This window comes from Bubalus bubalis, chromosome 2 (assembly GCF_019923935.1).
Source record: "Bubalus bubalis isolate 160015118507 breed Murrah chromosome 2, NDDB_SH_1, whole genome shotgun sequence".
NCBI classification, from domain to species: domain Eukaryota; kingdom Metazoa; phylum Chordata; class Mammalia; order Artiodactyla; family Bovidae; genus Bubalus; species Bubalus bubalis.
This window is the reverse complement of record NC_059158.1, coordinates 114,220,654-114,238,350: the sequence shown is the minus strand read 5'-3', so window position 1 is coordinate 114,238,350 and position 17,697 is coordinate 114,220,654. Positions and strand designations below refer to the sequence as shown.

The window sequence follows — 17,697 nt, the reverse complement described above, 5'->3', positions numbered from 1 at the left end:
TTCTCTTACAAAGGGACATTTAGTAAAGTAAAAAATAAAAATTTAAGAAAAAATTTAAATAAAATAAAAATTTTAAGTAAAAATAGAAACAATGCACAGTAGCAAAAATATATATGGTAGCAGAGCATTTAATTTGATGGTATGATTTTATTTAAATAAGTGTAAAGACTTGGGGAATATTGTCACATAAAAAATGTGATATGATATTGACACTTTTATGTTTCTTTTCTTAAAAAAAAGGATACAGAAAATAAGACCATTTTTATTTTTCTTATACTGCTCAGTGTTTTTTTTTTAATATACAAAATGCTTATTTTAAGCTTTCAAGATAAAACGAGGCAATAAGTAGTATTTGCTGATAGTTATGTCCAGATGTGAAGAAATTTCAGAGATTACACAAGCATCGTACTCCTCAAAAGTAAATGTAGATAAGGGTTGGGAAAAATACAATTTTGGTTTTCTAGTAAGTTGAACTTCACATTACAACATGGTCACGAAGTTTTAAGATTTCCAGAATTAGGGGATGCAACCAAATTATTCTAGAAGACAGCTACATGTACTTAAGAGCAAGAAACTGAACTTTTCTTGCTAATTACTGGGCTTCACACCCTACAAATACTTAGAATTTTTAGTACTAAGTCTATGCAGCAGTTGAAGTGTTTTTTTCACCATTCAGCAGAAATATATTTTTTAAAGACTAAGATACTAAATCTTTTCACATTATTTGATGACTAAATTTAAATTCTTCCTGCTCTTTTCTTGAAATGATATAAGACAATTCATATGGCTTTATTAATTAAACCTATTTTAAGACAGTGAATTTTTTCCTTCTGTGAAATATGAAATATGTGCAATCTTTCATAGTATAATTTCAAATGATTTCAGATAAGACTTTCAATCAAACATGGGTTCTCACCTTGGCTGCTGCTGATGGAAGATCAAATGGAATACGCTGTCTGATTTTAGGGGGCAGCTGGGTTAAAACTTCAGTCTTTAATCTTCTAATCATTATGTTACTTAATAGCTGATGAAGTTCATTAAGATTTGATGCCCCTCTGCAATCCCACTGAGGTCTTCTACCAAAATATCTGTTAGTATGAAGGAAAAAAAATGTAGCAAAGCTGGATGCTAGAGTAAGAAAACAATTTATCCAATATGTTCTTCCTTTTAAGATAAGGAGCGATGATACTGTTTTTAGTTTTATTACTGAATGCAAATCAGTTTCAAAAAACTCTTCTTTAGAAATAGTAATGAATAAGATTATACATTACTGTCAGCTATAGGAAATGTTAATGTTTAAGCATAGTGTTTATGTTTAGTTAATACAAGGCTGACTCATTGGAAAAGACCCTGATGCTGGGAAAGATGGAAGGCAGGAGGAGAAGGGGACAACAGAGTATGAGACGGCTGGATGGCATCACTGACTCAATGGACGTGAGTTTGAACAAGCTCTGGGAGTTAGTGATGGACAGGGAAGCCTGGCGTGCTGCAGTCCATTGGTTTGCAAACAGTCGGACATGACTGAGTGACTGAACTGAACATAAGGCTGAGCAAAACTGATAACCCTGAATACCATTGGCATTTTGGGTGACCTCATATAAGGCACTGTGTTTAGCAGATCTAGCCCTAACTAAGCACTAACCGCCAGAACACCAGTCAGGCTACGTAACAACCAAAACCACCTAAAACATTTTCTACAATTATAGGAGGCAATATTATCTCCCACTGAGCTTTTATGCCCAGCAGAGAGATCACTTGGTGAGCTCTTCTTCCTTTGAACCACTGAATTGAGAGCAAAGGCAGGGAAAAAGGTACAAATGCCTTATGAACAGAGATTGGGAGAGAAAACATCAGACGATATTCAACAAACGTTTACAAGTCAGACAAACAGTAGATGATTTGACAAAAGAAAGCAAGTGACACCTCAAAAATGTTTGCAAAAGGGAACTTATCCTCTAGATCTTTGAGATCAGGAGTTGGAAGCACCAAGCACCGGGGGTAGGTATTACATTTGGTGGATGTACTGAACTTGGACATCAAGACAGCTGGCCTAAAAGCATCCCTTTATCATTGTGACAACCCCCACACAAGTCCACAAAATTCACAATGGTCTTCTGGGAGCTAAAACTACTGAAAATAGCTACCAGAGAATAATTAACAAAGGAAAATTTCCTGTTAGGTTGCATTACGATTATTAATATTAACAATTAAATAGCTTCATTTTAGTGGGATTTGGTGGTATTTTAATACAGAGTGTTATTTTGAGAAACTTGTAAATTGCTGATACTGATTTTTTTTTTTAGGTTTATGTATTTTTATAGCAAACATACAGGAATAGTACGCAAAACATTAAAAACATGTATTTGTATGTAGAACTGATTAGAAAAGTATAGTGAATGGATGAAACTTCTGTGTGATAAAATGACAGACACCATTTAGTTGTCATCAATAAGAAATTCTTGCCTTTTTTTTTTTTTAAACTAAGTGCTGGCATTGTAGAAAAAAATGTTTAGTTACAACTGCTATAAGTTGAATTACTGAAATCTGTTTATTGAAGTATTTTGACTTCAATGCTTTATGTCTGCACATAATTAAAACTTTACACACTAATAACCCCAGTGTTCAATGCAGCACTATTTGCAATAGCTAGAACATGGAAGCAACCTAGTTGTCCATCGGCAGATGCATGGATAAAGAAGTTGTGGTACATACACACAGTGGAATATCACTCAGCTATAAAAGCAAATGCATTTGAGTCAGTTCTAATGAGATGGATGAACCTAGAGCCTATTATACAGAGTGAAATAAGTCAGAAAAAAGACACATACCATATATTAATGCATATATATGGGATCTGAAGATGGTACGTATGATCCTATGTACAGGGCAGCAAAGGAGACACAGATGTAAAGAACAGATTTTTGGACTCAGTGGGAGAGGGAGAGGATGGGATGATTTGAGAGAACAGCACTGAAACACACGCAGTACCATATGTACAGCAGATAACCAGTGCCGAGTTTGCTGTATGAAGCAGGGCACCCAAAGCCAGCGCTCTGTGACAATCTGGAGAGGCAGGGTGGAGAGGGAGTTGGGCAGGGGGGTTTACGATGGAGGCGACACATGTATATCTATGGCCGATTCATATTGATGTATGGCAAAAAACCATCATGATATTGTAAAGTAATTGTTCTCCAATTAAAATAAATTCCTTTTTTTTTTCAAAAATAGAAAAATATTTGCCATTACTCAATTCTGTCACAATCAAGATAATTACATTTTGACATCATGGTTAAAAAAAACTAATACCTGTCAAATGTATCTTAATAAAACTGAGAAAAAATAGAACAGGAAAAAAAATCTAATGTTTAGAATTCCATATAATAAGAGAAAAGATACTACTCAGTGCTAAAAAAGAATGAACTATGAAATCATGGAAAGCTGTGGATGAAACTTAAATGCATATAACTAAGTGAAAGAAGCTAATAGGAAAAGGCTACACTGTATGATTCCAACCACCCGGTACAGTCAAGAAGGCAAACCTATGGAGATACTAAAAAGATAAATGGCTCCTAGGGACTACAGAGGAGGTAAGGATGATTGGGTGGAACACAGGGAATTTTCAGGGCAGTGGAACTATTCTGTGATACCACAATGGTGGATATATGCCATTGCACCTCTGGCAAAATCCATAGAATGTGTAATACTGAGGGTGCACCCTAACATAAGCTATGGACACAGGATGATAAGGATGTGTCAGTGGAGTAAAATGATTGCAAAAACGTGCATTGTGTTGCAGAATTTCAGTGATGGGGGAGGTTGTAGATTTCTGAGGACAGAGGGTATATCAGAACTTCCTGTACTTTTCACTCAATTTTGCTGTGAACCTACCTCTGCTCTTTAAAAATAAAGTTTATTAATATTAAAAAGTGTGGAGGATTTGCATTTCAGTCTCTGCTCTGAACATTTCCAGGATTCCCCCGTACCAGAGCCCACTAGAGAGACTGATCTTAGCAAAAGGTGCCTGAGCTGAGGTCAGACTGCTTTAAATCTTGGGCTAGGGGCTTTTTAAATGCCTAGGGCCACTGGGACAACCCAGACGGATGGAATGGGGAGGGAGGAGGGAGGAGGGTTCAGGATGGGGAACACATGTATACCTGTGGCGGATTCATTTTGATATTTGGCAAAACTAATACAGTTATGTAAAGTTTGAAAATAAAATAAAATTTAAAAAATTAAAAAATTTAAAAAATAAAATAAAATAAATGCCTAGGGCCAAGGAATTTTCAAAGGCATGTGAGACTTTTTAAAAAGTATCAGAAATAAAGTAAAAAGAAAATTTTTGGCTCCAAAATGCCAAAACAAAGTGCAAACTTAATATGTATTTAAGAAATACCTACACAATTGTAGCATTAAAGGCCATGGCAATAGCTTTAGTAAGGGTATTCCATGAAGTAATTCATTTAACTTTCAACAACACTAGAGGACAGCAAAAGTACCAGTTATCATCCCTATTTTATGAATGAGGAAACAGATGCAAAAAGAGGTTGAGGAATTTGTCCACAGTATCACAGATGGTAATGGTGGTAATGGAATTTGAGATTAGTAATGTGACTCCAAAGTCTGACTTGACTAAAACTCAACTTTCATATAATAACATGAACATTATATTTAATGTTCTTGGGATTATTTTGATATGCTTGAGTTCGTGTGTGTGTTGGAGGGTGTGAAGTACAAAAACAGGAGATTCTAGGACTAAGAAACATTTCTGACTTTAGGTCTTAGCCTTCTCTTGCCTGATTCTCAGTTGCTAAAATGTGTAAAATGAGAAGGTCCATTCTTTTGGGGGAATGGTTAAATAAAATGTCAGTCAGTCAGTTCAGTCGCTCAGTCGTGTCCAACTCTTTGAGACCCCATGAGTTGCAGCACACCAGGCCTCCCTGTCCAACACCAACTCCCGGAGTTCACTCAGACTCACGTCCATCGAGTCAGTGATGCCATCCAGCCATCTCAACCTCTGTTGACCCCTTTTCCTCCTGCCGCCAATCCCTCCCAGCATCAGAGTCTTTTCCAATGAGTCAACTGTTCACATGAGGTGGCCAAAGTATTGGAGTTTCAACTTCAGCATCGGTCCTTCCAAAGAACACCCAGGACTGATCTCCTTTAGAATGGACTGGTTGGATCTCCTTGCAGTCCAAGGGACTCTCAAGAGTCTTCTCCAACACCACAGTTCAAAAGCATCAATTCTTCAGCGTTCAGCTTTCTTCACAGTCCAACTCTCACATCCATATATGACTACTGGAAAAACCATAGCCTTGACTAGACGGACCTTTGTTGGCAAAGTAATGTCTCTGCTTTTGTTTTTTTTGTTTTTTAATTTTATTTTATTTTTATTTATTTTTTTTTACATACAGAACTTATTTTATTTTATTTTTAATTTTATTTTATTTTTATTTATTTTTTTTTACATACAGAACTTATTTTATTTTTTTTTTTAATTTTATTTTATTTTTAAACTTTACATAATTGTATTAGTTTTGCCAAATATCAAAATGAATCTGCCACAGGTATACATGTGTTCCCCTCTGCTTTTGAACATGCTATCTAGGTTGGTCATAACTTTCCTTCCAAGGAGTAAGCGTCTTTTAATTTCATGGCTGCAGTCACCATCTGCACTGATTTTGGAGCCCAGAAAAATAAAGTCTGACACTGTTTCCACTGTTTCCCCATCTATTTCCCATGAAGTGATGGGACCAGATGCCATGATCTTCGTTTTCTGAATGTTGAGCTTTAAGCCCACTTTTTCACTCTCCACTTTCACTTTCATCAAGAGGCTTTTTAGTTCCTCTTCACTTTCTGCCATAAGGGTGGTGTCATCTGCATATCTGAGGTTATTGATATTTCTCCCAGCAATCTTGATTCCAGCTTGTGCTTCTTCCAGCCCAGCGTTTCTCATGATGTACTCTGCATATAAGTTAAATAAGCAGGGTGACAATATACAGCCTTGACATACTCCTTTTCCTATTTGGAACCAGTCTGTTGTTCCATGTCCAGTTCTAACTGTTGCTTCCTGACCTACATATAGGTTTCTCAAGAGACAGGTGGTCTGGTATTCCCATCTCTTTCAGAATTTTCCACAGTTTATTGCAATCCACACAGTCAAAGGCTTTGGCATAGTCAATAAAACAGAGATGTTTTTCTGGAACTCTCTTCCTTTTTCCATGATCCAGCAGATGTTGGCAATTTGATCTCTGGTTCTTCTGCCTATTCTACTCAGAATTACATAAACTCAAACAAAATGTACCCCAATACCATTTCCTCTTAGCCTGATATATAAAATGCTTGTTGACATCCAACACTACCAGACAATTAAATAAATACACATGTATATGTATGTACATATATATGAAAATGATGAACTGAAAAGATCTTTCAACCTACTAAAATTAAAGTAGGCTACTTCTATAAATTTTGCAAGACACAAAACTGTGAAAATTGCCCAAGATCTTCCCAGAGCCTTGAAAGAGACCTATATAAGCAAGAGATTCTCAAGTTTAAGGTTCATTAGTTTCATGGGAAGGAAAGAAAATTATAAAACAAACACAGTTCAGTTCAGTTGCTCAGTCATGTCCAACTCTTTGGAACCCCATGGACTACAGCACGCCAGCCTTCCTTGTCCATCACCAACTCCCGGGCTTATTCAAACTCATGTCCCTCGAGTCAGTGATGCTATCCAACCATCTCATCCTCTGTCGTCCCTTTCTCCTCCTGTCTTCAATCTTTCCCAGCATCAGGGTCTTTTCCAGTGAGTAAGTTCTTTAAAACTCCAAAGTACTGGAGTTTCAGCTTTAGCATCAGTCCTTCCAATGAATATTCCGGACAGATTTCCTTTAGGATGGACTGGTTTGATCTCCTTGCAGTCCAAGGGACTCTCAAGAGTCTTCTCCAACACCACAGTCAAAAGCATCAATTCTTCGGCGCTCACCCTTCTTTATCATCCGACTCTCACATCCATGCATGACTACTGGAAAAACCATAGCCTTGACTAGACGGACCTTTGTTAGCAAAGTAATGTCTCTGCTTTTTAATATGCTGTCTAGGTTGGTCATAGTTTTTCTTCCAAGGAGTAAATGTCTTTTAATTTCATGGCTTCAGTCACCATCTGCAGTGATTTTGGAGCCCAAGAAAATAAAGTCTGTCACTGTTTCCATTGTTTCCCCATCTGTTTGCCATGAAGTGATGGGAACAGATGCCATGATCTTAGCTTTTTCAACGCTGTGTTTTAAGCCAGCTTTTCCCCCTCTCCTCTTTCACTTTCATCAAGAGGCTCTTTAGTTCTTCTTCACTTTCTGTCATAAGGGTAGTGTCATCTGCATCTGAGGTTGCATCATATCTGAGGTTATTGATACTTCTCCCTGCAATGTTGATTCCAGCTTGTGCTTCATCCAGTCCAGTATTTCACATGATATACTCTGAATATAAATTAAATAAGCAAGATGACAGTATACAGCCTTGATGTGCTCCTTTCCCAATGTGGAACCAATCTGCTGTTCCATTAACTGTTGCTTCTTGGCCTGCATAAAGATTTCTCAGGAGGCAGGTCAGGAGGTCTGGTATTCCCATCTCTTTAAGAATTTTCCACAGTTTGTTGTGATCTACACAGTCAAAGGTTTTGGCATAGTCAATGAAGCAGATGTTTTTCTGAAATTCTCTTACTTTTCTATGATCCAATGGATGATGGCAATTTGATCTCTGGTTCTTCTGCCTTTTCTAAATCCAGCTTGAACATCTGGAAGTTCTCGGTTCATGTACTGTTGAAGCCTAGCTTGGAGAATTTTCAGCATTACTTTGCTAGCATGTGTAGCAATGAAATAAGGTGTATTCATGAAAGAGGAAACATATAAATGAATAAGAAAAAAATGAGGTGGATGAAACTGGAGCCTATTATACAGAGTGAAGTAAGCCAGAAAGAAAAACACCAATACAGTATACTAACACATATATATGGAATTTAGAAAGATGGTAACAATAACCCTGTGTACGAGACAGCAAAAGAGACACTGATGTATAGAACAGTCTTATGGACTCTGTGGGAGAGGGAGAGGGTGGGAAGATTTGGGAGAATGGCATTGAAACATGTATAATATCATGTATGAAACGAGTCGCCAGTCCAGGTTCGATGCACGATATTGGATGCTTGGGGCTGGTGCACTGGGACGACCCAGAGGGATGGTATGGGCAGGGAGGAGGGAGGAGGGTTCAGGATAGGGAACACATGTATACCTGTGGTGGATTCATTTCAATATTTGGCAAAACCAATACAATATTGTAAAGTTTAAAAATAAAATAAAATTAAAAAAAATTTTTTTAAGGACAAAGTTGCAGTAGTTTGGCTTAGTGTAGAAATAAACATTTAAACATAAAGGGAATTCAATTCCTAACAACCTAAAATTAATAACAACAACAAAATTTCAAAGATTTCTAAAGAAGTAATGAAGCATGAATCTTTAAACTTCTTTTGGAATTAATACAGCCATTTCCTCATTCACATTTACAAGGTAAGTAAAAATTTGTTTCTCCTTTGCTCTCTCTCTGTCTCTTAGTGGCTAAGTCATGTCCAACTCTTGCCACCCCATGGACTGTGGCCTGCCAGGCTCCTCTGTTCATAGGATTCTCCAGGCAAGAATACTGGAGTGGGTTGCCATTTCCTTCTCCAATTCTAAACAAGAATAAATAGAAACTTCTTTGTATCTTTCTTTTTCACCATGTATAATTTAAAAGAGGCATTTCTTAATAAGCACTTAATAGTAGCTTACAAGGGGCTTCCCAGGTGGCTCAGTGGTAAAAGAATCCACTGGCCAATGCAGGAAACATGAGTTCAATCCCTGGGTCAGGAAGATCCCCTGGAGGAGGAAATGGCAACTCACTCTAATATTCTTGTCTGTAAAATCCCATGCATAGACAAGCCTGGCGGGCTGCAGTGCATAGGGCTACAAAAGAGACAAACATGACCGAGCACAATTAGCTTAACTGATAAAATAGGAAGCGTGGTAAAGAACGTGTACACTTATCTTTGTTCCTGAAACATGTACACACAAGCATATACAGAGTCAACTTTGGAAACCACCTTCTGATTTTTTTTTTCCAAGTTAATTTCTCTTTTGTCCTTTTGTAGCAATCCCTTTCTTTCACTCCCAGTTCCTGGGAAACACTGATCTGTTTTCTGCCCCTCGGTTTTGCACAGTCCAGAACGGTACGTAAACAGAATCATACAGTATGCAGCCTTTAAATCGGATTTCTTTCACTTAGCACACTGTATTTAAAATTCATGTGTCCTGCTGGATATATTAGTAGTTCATTCCTTTTTATTGCTGAGTAATATATCCCACTGCATGGATATTTTATGATTTGTTTGTACATTTACCAGCTGAAGGACATCTGGATTGTTTCAAGTTTGAAGTGACTATTAAATAAAACTGCTGTAAACATTTGCATACATATTTTTGAATGAACATATGTTTTCATTTATCCCAACTAACTATTCAAAATGGGATTGCTGGGTTGTATGTTAAGTGTATGTTTAACTTTATAAAAAATTGCCATACTTTTTTCCATAAGTTTATATGCCATTTTACATTCCCATCATTAATGTATGTGAATTCCAGTTCTTTGGCATCATGCATTAACATCATTTGGTATTTTCAATTTGTAAAAGCTTTATCTATTCTAATGCATGTATTTCATTGCAGTTTTAACTAACATTTCTCTAATGACTAATGTTGCATCTTTTCAAGTGCTTTTTTGATCTTACCTTATCTTTTTGATATCTTTTTGCTTTATAACTGAGTTTTGAGAGATCTGATATGTTCTTTTATATGTTTCTTCTGTATATTTTAAAATACATGTATTTATACACATATATTAATTTATATACCCCTTTATCAAATATGTACTTTACAAATATTTTCTTCTTGTCTGTGTATTATCCATTCATTGTCTTACCAGTGTCTTTGGAAGAGACTTTTTCAATTTTTATAAAGTAAAATTCATCACTTTTATCTTTCACAATACATGTTTTTTGCATCCTGTATAAAACTATTTGCCTAACCCTAAGTCACAATGTATTCCTTTGTTTTCTTTGAGTTTTATAGTTTCAGGTTTTACAATTTAGTTTACAATCCATTTTAAATTGATTTTTTTTTTTAAATTGTGATCAATATACATAAAATTTACCATCTTGACCATTACTAAGTATGCCGTTCAATGGTAATTAAATACATTCATAATGCTACATAACTATCACCACTGGTCAGCTTCATAAATTTCATCTTGTAAAACCCAAACTATATACCCATTAAACAATAACTCCTCATTCTCTCCTACTCGCAACCCATGGCAAGCACCGTTCTACTTTCTGTCTCTATGATTTTGATTAGGTAGATCACATAAGTGGATTCACACAGCATTTGTCTGTTGGAGACTGGTTTATTGCACTTATTATAATGTCCTCAGGATTCATCCATGTTGCGGCTTATGTCAGAATTTCCTTCTTCTAAAACTGAATATTCCATTGGATGTATAAGCCACATTTTGCCTATCCATTCATTCATGGATACTTGATTGGCTTATTGTGAATAAGCTGTTTAACTTACTGTGAATAATGCTGCTATGAATAAGGGCACAAATACCTCTTCACTACCCTGCATTTAATTATTTTGGGAATATAGCTGGAAGTGAAACTGCTGAATCACATGGTATATCAGCTCACTGACTTCTGGCCTCCAAAATTTCTGATTAAGACATCAACTAATAATCATTCTAAGGATCCCTTCTACACATTGAGTTGCTTTGCTCTTGCTATCAAGATTCTCTTTGTCTTTACAAAGCTGGATTATAATGTATCTGGATATGGGCCACCTTTGGTTTATTTTACTCTAGAGTCTGTTGAACTTTCTGGATGTTTATAATGTCTTCCATCAAATTTGGGAAGTTTTCAGTCCTTATTTCTTCAAATAATCTCAGCCCCTTTCTCATTTCTCTTGGGAATCCACAATGCACAGACATCCTATGGGTTCTGTTCACTTTTCCTCATTCTTCTTTCTTTTCCTCAGACTTGAAAATTTCCATTGTTTTATCTTCAAGTTCTCTGATTCTTTTTATCTTTTAATTTTTAAAAATATATATATTTTATTGAAGTATAGTTGATTTACAATGTTTCAGGTGCACAGCAAGGTGATTCAGTTATACAAATACACATATATGACTTTTGAAATTATTTTCCATCACAGGTTATTACAAGATATTGACTATAGTTCCCTATGCTATTCAGTAAACCTTTGCTGCTTGTTGTGTTATCTATTTTTTAATTAGAAATCTAGCATTCTATTCATAGTAAGTCAAACAAGTGGAATCAAAATGTCATAATTTTTTTAGTTATGCAAAAATTTGTAAGTTTTCTAAAATACAAATATTATACATATTTATATATATGTATACAAAAGTTTTTCCACTACACTTGATAAAGGCTTGAAAAAGAACATCAAAAAAAAAAAGAAGGGATGGAAAAATTGGAGACAAGTTCTGCCTGATCAAATCTGCTTTTGAATTCCTCTAGGGAATTTTTCTTTTCAGTTATTTTACTTTTAAGCTCTTCTTTTTAGAATTTTTAAAGTTTTCTCTTTATTAATATTTCCACTTTGTTCATTCATCATTTTCTAGACTTTCTCCACATCTTCCTTTAATTCTTTGAGAATATTTTTTTTTAATTAAGCACTATTTTTTTTTTTTAAAACCAAACCACTAGGAAAATATACCACAGTATAGAAACAGCAGACAGACAGGCTATATTATCATTTCAAGCAATAAGTTGGTAAAAAGACAATAAGGTCCTTATCAAAATGATAAGACTGGGGTGAGAACAATGCATGTTATAAAGGCCCTGACAAAAGTGGTATTTGGTAATGGAGGACTGTCCCTTTTTTTGCTCTAAAGGAGTCATACCTCACCCCTGAGTTGCTTACTTTTCCTCCCCTGACCTGTGTATTGCCAGAAGATTACCTCACTAGACCTCTGTTATTTTAGGGAGCAAAGTAAGCAATACTGGGTTTAGATTTTCTTTCGATTCTGGTTTATGAAAACCAGATTTTGCAAAGCCAATACTTCATATTGCTCTTAATTAAGCAGTTCTTTCACTGTTTCAATTCCTCTTTCACTGTTCATTCCTGAATCCTAGCATACAGCACAATCAAAGTGCCCTTTTCCTTCAAGGGTGAGCGTCACTGCAAGATTGTCTTGTCACCATGCTGACTCTGCCACAGACAGCCTCAGGGCCCATCATGGCTGCCAGCAAGAGGGAAGGTTTGCTTCCCCTACCAGTGTGGTATTGCTTCTCATATTTTTGCAGGCGGAAAATATATAACGTGCGAGAATTTTAAGAAATGTGCATCCACATCTTGATGGCCAGAAATGAATATCCACAAGGACCCTTTCAAATTTTTTATCCAAATCACTTCTCCCAACTCTACATCTTAAATTAACTTTGTATCATTGTATATAAAACAAAACCAAGCAAAATGAAATTGCAGAAGCCCCATTGCCTTCTAAATTAGCAACCTTATGGATTTTGTTTTAATACAGTTTGTGGAAAATGCTGTAGTGATCCTTTTGTTAAACAGGAGATTGACAACAAATAGAAATACCTCTCCTCACATTTCACCAGATCATAAGCAAGTTAGATGAACCTGCCAGCCTCTTGGTGTCTGTGTATTCAGAGAATCTGGTACCTTGGAGACTATGACTTGGTACAAGGGAGACTTCCTATTGCCAGATATGTACCTGCAGCATGAAGAGGAAGTACATTTTTTTTTAAATTCTCTTGCTTTTTCTATAATCAAAAGCATGTTAGCAATTTGATCTCTGCCTTTTCTAACTCAAGTTGGCATTGGGAAAGACTAGAGATCTCTTCAAGAAAATTACAGATACCAATGGAACATTTCATGCAAAGATGCACACAATAAAGGACAGAAACAGACCTAATAGAAGCAGAAGAAATTAAGAAGAGGTAGCAAGAATACACAGAAGAACTGTACAGAAAAGGTCTTAATGACCCAGATAACCATGATGGTATGGTCACTCACCTAGAGCCAGATATCCTGGAGTGTGAAGTCAAGTGGGCCTTAGGAAGCATTACTACAAACAAAGCTAGTGGAGTGATGGAATTCCAGTTGAGCTATTTCAGATCCTAAAAGATGCTGCTGCTAAAGTGCTGCACTCAATATGTCAGCAAACTGGAAAACTCAGAAGTGGCCACAATTGGAAAAGTTCATTTTTCATTCTAATCCCAAAGAAGGGCAATGCCAAACAATGTTCAAACTACCACACAATTGCACTCATCTCACATGCTAGCAAGGTAATGCTCAAAATCCTTCAAGTTAGGCTTCAACAACATCTGAACTGAGAACTTCCAGATGTTCAAGCTGGATTTAGAAAAGGTGGAGGAACTAGAGATCAAATTCCCAACATCCACTGGATCATAGAAAAAGCAAGAGAATTCCAGAAAAACATCGACTTCTGCTTCATTGACTAAGTTAAAGCCTTTGACTGTGTGCTGCTGCTGCTGCTAAGTCGCTTCAGTCATGTCTGACTCTGTGCGACCCCATAGACGGCAGCCCACCAGGCTCCCCCGTCCCTGGGATTCTCCAGGCAAGAACACTGGAGTGGGTTGCCATTCCCTTCTCCAATGCCTGAAAGTGATAAGTGAAAGTGAAGTCGCTCAGACGTGTCTGACTCTTAGCGACCCCATGGACTGCAGCCTATGAGACTCCTCCGTCCATGGGATTTTCCAGGCAAGAGTACTGGAGTGGGGTGCCATTGCCTTCTCCGCTTTGACTGTGTAGACTCCAACAAAGAGTGGAAAATTCTTCAAGAGGTGGGAATACCAGAGCACCTTACCTGCCTCCTGAGAAACCTGTATGCAGGTCAAGAAGCAACAGTTAGTACTAGACATGGAACAACAAACTGGTTCCAAATTGGGAAAGGAGGACATTAAGGCTGTATATTGTCACCCTGATAATTTAACTTACATGCAGAGTACATCATGCCAAATGCTGGGCTGGATGATTCACAAGCTGGAATCAAGACTGCCAGGAGAAATATCAATAACCTCAGATATGCAGCTAACACTACCCTAAAGACAGCAACAAAAGAGTCCGAAATGCAGTACTTGGATACAATCTCAAAAAGGACAGAATGATCTCTGTTTGTTTCCAAGGCAAACCATTCAATATCACAGTAATCCAAGTCTATGCCCCAACCAGTAACGCTGAAGAAGCTGAAGTTGAACGGTTCTATGAAGACCTACCAGACCTTTTAGAACTAACACCCAAAAAAGATGTCCTTTTCATTATAGGGGACTGGAATGCAAAAGTAGGAAGTCAGGAAACACCTGAAGTAACAGGCAAATTTGGCCTTGGAATACGGAATGAAGCAGGGCAAAGACTAATAGAGTTTTGCCAAGAAAATGTGCTGGTTATAGCAAACACCCTCTTCCAACAACACAAGAGAAGACTCTACACATGGACATCACCACATGGTCAACACTGAAATCAGATTGATGATATTCTTTGCAGCCAAAGATGGAGAGCTCTATACAGTCAGCAAAAACAAGACCAGGAGCTGACTGTGGCTCAGATCATGAACTCCTTATTGCCAAATTCAGACTTAAATTGAAGAAAGTAGGGAAAACCACTAGACCATTCAGGTATGACCTAAATCAAATCCCTTATAAGTATACAGTGGAAGTGAGAAATACATTTAAGGGCCTAGATCTGAGAGAGTGCCTGATGAACTATGGAATGAGGTTCGTGACATTGTACAGGAGACAGGGATCAAGACCATCCCCATGGAAAAGAAATGCAAAAAAGCAAAATGGCTGTCTAGGGAGGCCTTACAAATAGCTGTGAAAAGAAGAGAAGCAAAAAGCAAAGGAGAAAAGGAAAGATATAAGCATCTGAATGCAGAGTTCCAAAGAACAGCAAGAAGAGATAAGAAAGCCTTCTTCAGCGATCAATGCAAAGAAATAGAGGAAAACAACAGAATGGGAAAGACTAGAGATCTCTTCAAGAAAATTAGAGATACCAAGGGAACATTTCATGCAAAGATGGGCTCGATAAAGGACAGAAATGGTATGGACCTAACAGAAGCAGAAGATATCAAGAAGAGGTGGCAAGAATACACAGAACTGTACAAAAAAGATCTTCATGACCCAGATAATCATGATGGTGTGATCACTGATCTAGAGCCAGACATCCTGGAATGTGAAGTCAAGTGGGCCTTAGAAAGCATCACTACGAACAAAGCTAGTTGAGGTAAAGGAATTCCAGTTGAGCTATTTCAAATCCTGAAAGATGATGCTGTGAAAGTGCTGCACTCAATATGCCAGCAAATTTGGAAAACTCAGCAGTGGCCACAGGACTGGAAAAGGTCAGTTTTCATTCCAATCCCAAAGAAAGGCAATGCCAAAGAATGCTCAAACTACTGCACAATAGCACTCATCTCACATGTTAGTAAAGTAATGCTCAAAATTCTCCAAGCCAGGCTTCAGCAATATGTGAACTGTGAACTTCCAGGTGTTCAAGCTGGTTTTAGAAAAGGCAGAGGAACCAGAGATCAAATTGCCAACATCTGCTGGATCATGGAAAAAGCAAGAGAGTTCCAGAAAAACACCTATTTCTGCTTTATTGACTATGCCAAAGCCTTTGACTGTGTGGATCACAATAAACTGTGGAAAATTCTGAAAGAGATGGGAATACCAGAGCACCTGACCTGCCTCTTGAGAAATGTGTATGCAGGTCAGGAAGCAACAGTTAGAACTGGACATGGAACAATAGACTGGTTCCAAATAGGAAAAGGAGTACGTCAAGGCTGTATATTGTCACCCTGCTTATTTAACTTATATGCAGAGTACATCATGAGAAATGCTGGACTGGAAGAAACACAAGCTGGAATCAAGATTGCCGGGAGAAATATCAATAACCTCAGATATGCAGATGACACCACCCTTATGGCAGAAAGTGAAGAGGAACTAAAAAGCCTCTTGATGAAAGTGAAAGTGGAGAGTGAAAAAGTGGGCTTAAAGCTCAACATTCAGAAAATGAAGATCATGGCATCTGGTCCCATCACTTCATGGGAAATAGATGGGGAAACAGTGGAAACAGTGTCAGACTTTATTTTTCTGGGCTCAAAAATCACTGCAGATGGTGACTGCAGCCATGAAATTAAAAAACGCTTACTCCTTGGAAGGAAAGTTATGTCTAACCTAGATAGCATATTCAAAAGCAGAGACATTACTTTGCCAACAAAGTTCTGTCTAGTCAAGGCTATGGTTTTTCCTGTGGTCATGTATGGATGTGAGAGATGGACTGTGAAGAAGGCTGAGCGCTGAAGAATTGATGCTTTTGAAGTGTGGTGTTGGAGAAGACTCTTGAGAGTCCCCTGGACTGCAAGGAGATCCAACTAGTCCATTCTGAAAGAGATCAGCCCTTTGATTTCTTTGGAAAGAATGATGCTAAAGCTGAAACTCCAGTACTTTGGCCACCTCGTGTGAAGAGTTGAGTCACTGGAAAAGACTCTGATGCTGGGAGGGATTGGGGGCAGGAGGAGAAGGGGATAACAGAGGATGAGATGGCTGGATGGCATCACTGACTCGATGGACGTGAGTCTGAGTAAACTCCAGGAGTTGGTGATGGACAGGGAGGCCTGGCGTGCTGCAATTCATGAGGTCGCAAAGAGTCGGACACGACTGAGTGACTGAACTGAACTGAATTGAAAAGCAGAAAGCAAAGAGGAACTAAAAAGCCTCTTGATGAAGGTGAATGAGCAGAGTGAAAAAGTGGGCTTAAAACTCAACATTCAGAAAACTAAGATCATGGCATCCATCCCCATCACTTCATGGCAAATAGATGGGGGAAAAGTGGAAAAAGTGGCAGACTGAATTTTCTTGGTCTTTAAAATCACTGCGGACAGTGACTGCAGCAATGAAAAGACACTTGCTCTTTGGAAGAAAAGCTATGACAAACCTAGACAGTGTATTAAAAGTCAGAGACATTACTTTATCAGCAAGGTCCATAGAGTCAAAGCTATGATTTTTTCAGTAGTCAAGTATGAATATGAGAGTTGGACCATAATGAAGGCTGAGCATTGAAGAATTGATGCTTTCAAACTGTGGTGCTGGAGAAGAGTTGCTTGGACTACAAAGAGATAAAACAAGTCAGTCCTAAAGGAAATCAACCCTGAATGTTCATTGGAAGGACTGATGTGGAAGCTCCAATAATTTGGCCACCTGATGCAAAGAGCCAACTCATTGGAAAAGATCCCAGTGCTGGGAAAGATCGAAGGCTGGAGGAGAATGGATGACAGAGGATGAGATGATTGGATGGCATCACCAACTCTGTGAACGTGAGTTTGAGCAAACTCCAGGAGACAGTGAAGGACAGGGAAGCCTGGTATCCTGCAGTCCCTGGGGTAGCAAAGAGTGGGACATGACTTCTTGACTGAAAAACAACAAAGGCTATAAAAGGGAGTGACAGAGACACAAAGGGAGAAAACAAGAGAGATAAAAGGAGATAAAGTGGGGCAGCTGGGCTGCCATTACAGTCCTAGCTGGAGGCAGAAAGTATGGTATACTAAAATTTCCAGTGAGAA

General features: G+C 37.8%; 1 protein-coding gene across 1 annotated transcript in view; it reads right to left on the bottom strand.

Annotated features, from left to right (window-relative positions):
• ZRANB3 (zinc finger RANBP2-type containing 3) overlaps positions 1 to 17,697 on the bottom strand; it is a gene marked incomplete in the record, with an annotated part of 262,721 nt that overhangs the window by 89,539 nt on the left and 155,485 nt on the right. The window contains 1 exon segment of the mRNA XM_045164245.1: positions 917 to 1,088. Coding sequence (XP_045020180.1) covers positions 917 to 1,088 — 172 coding nt within the window.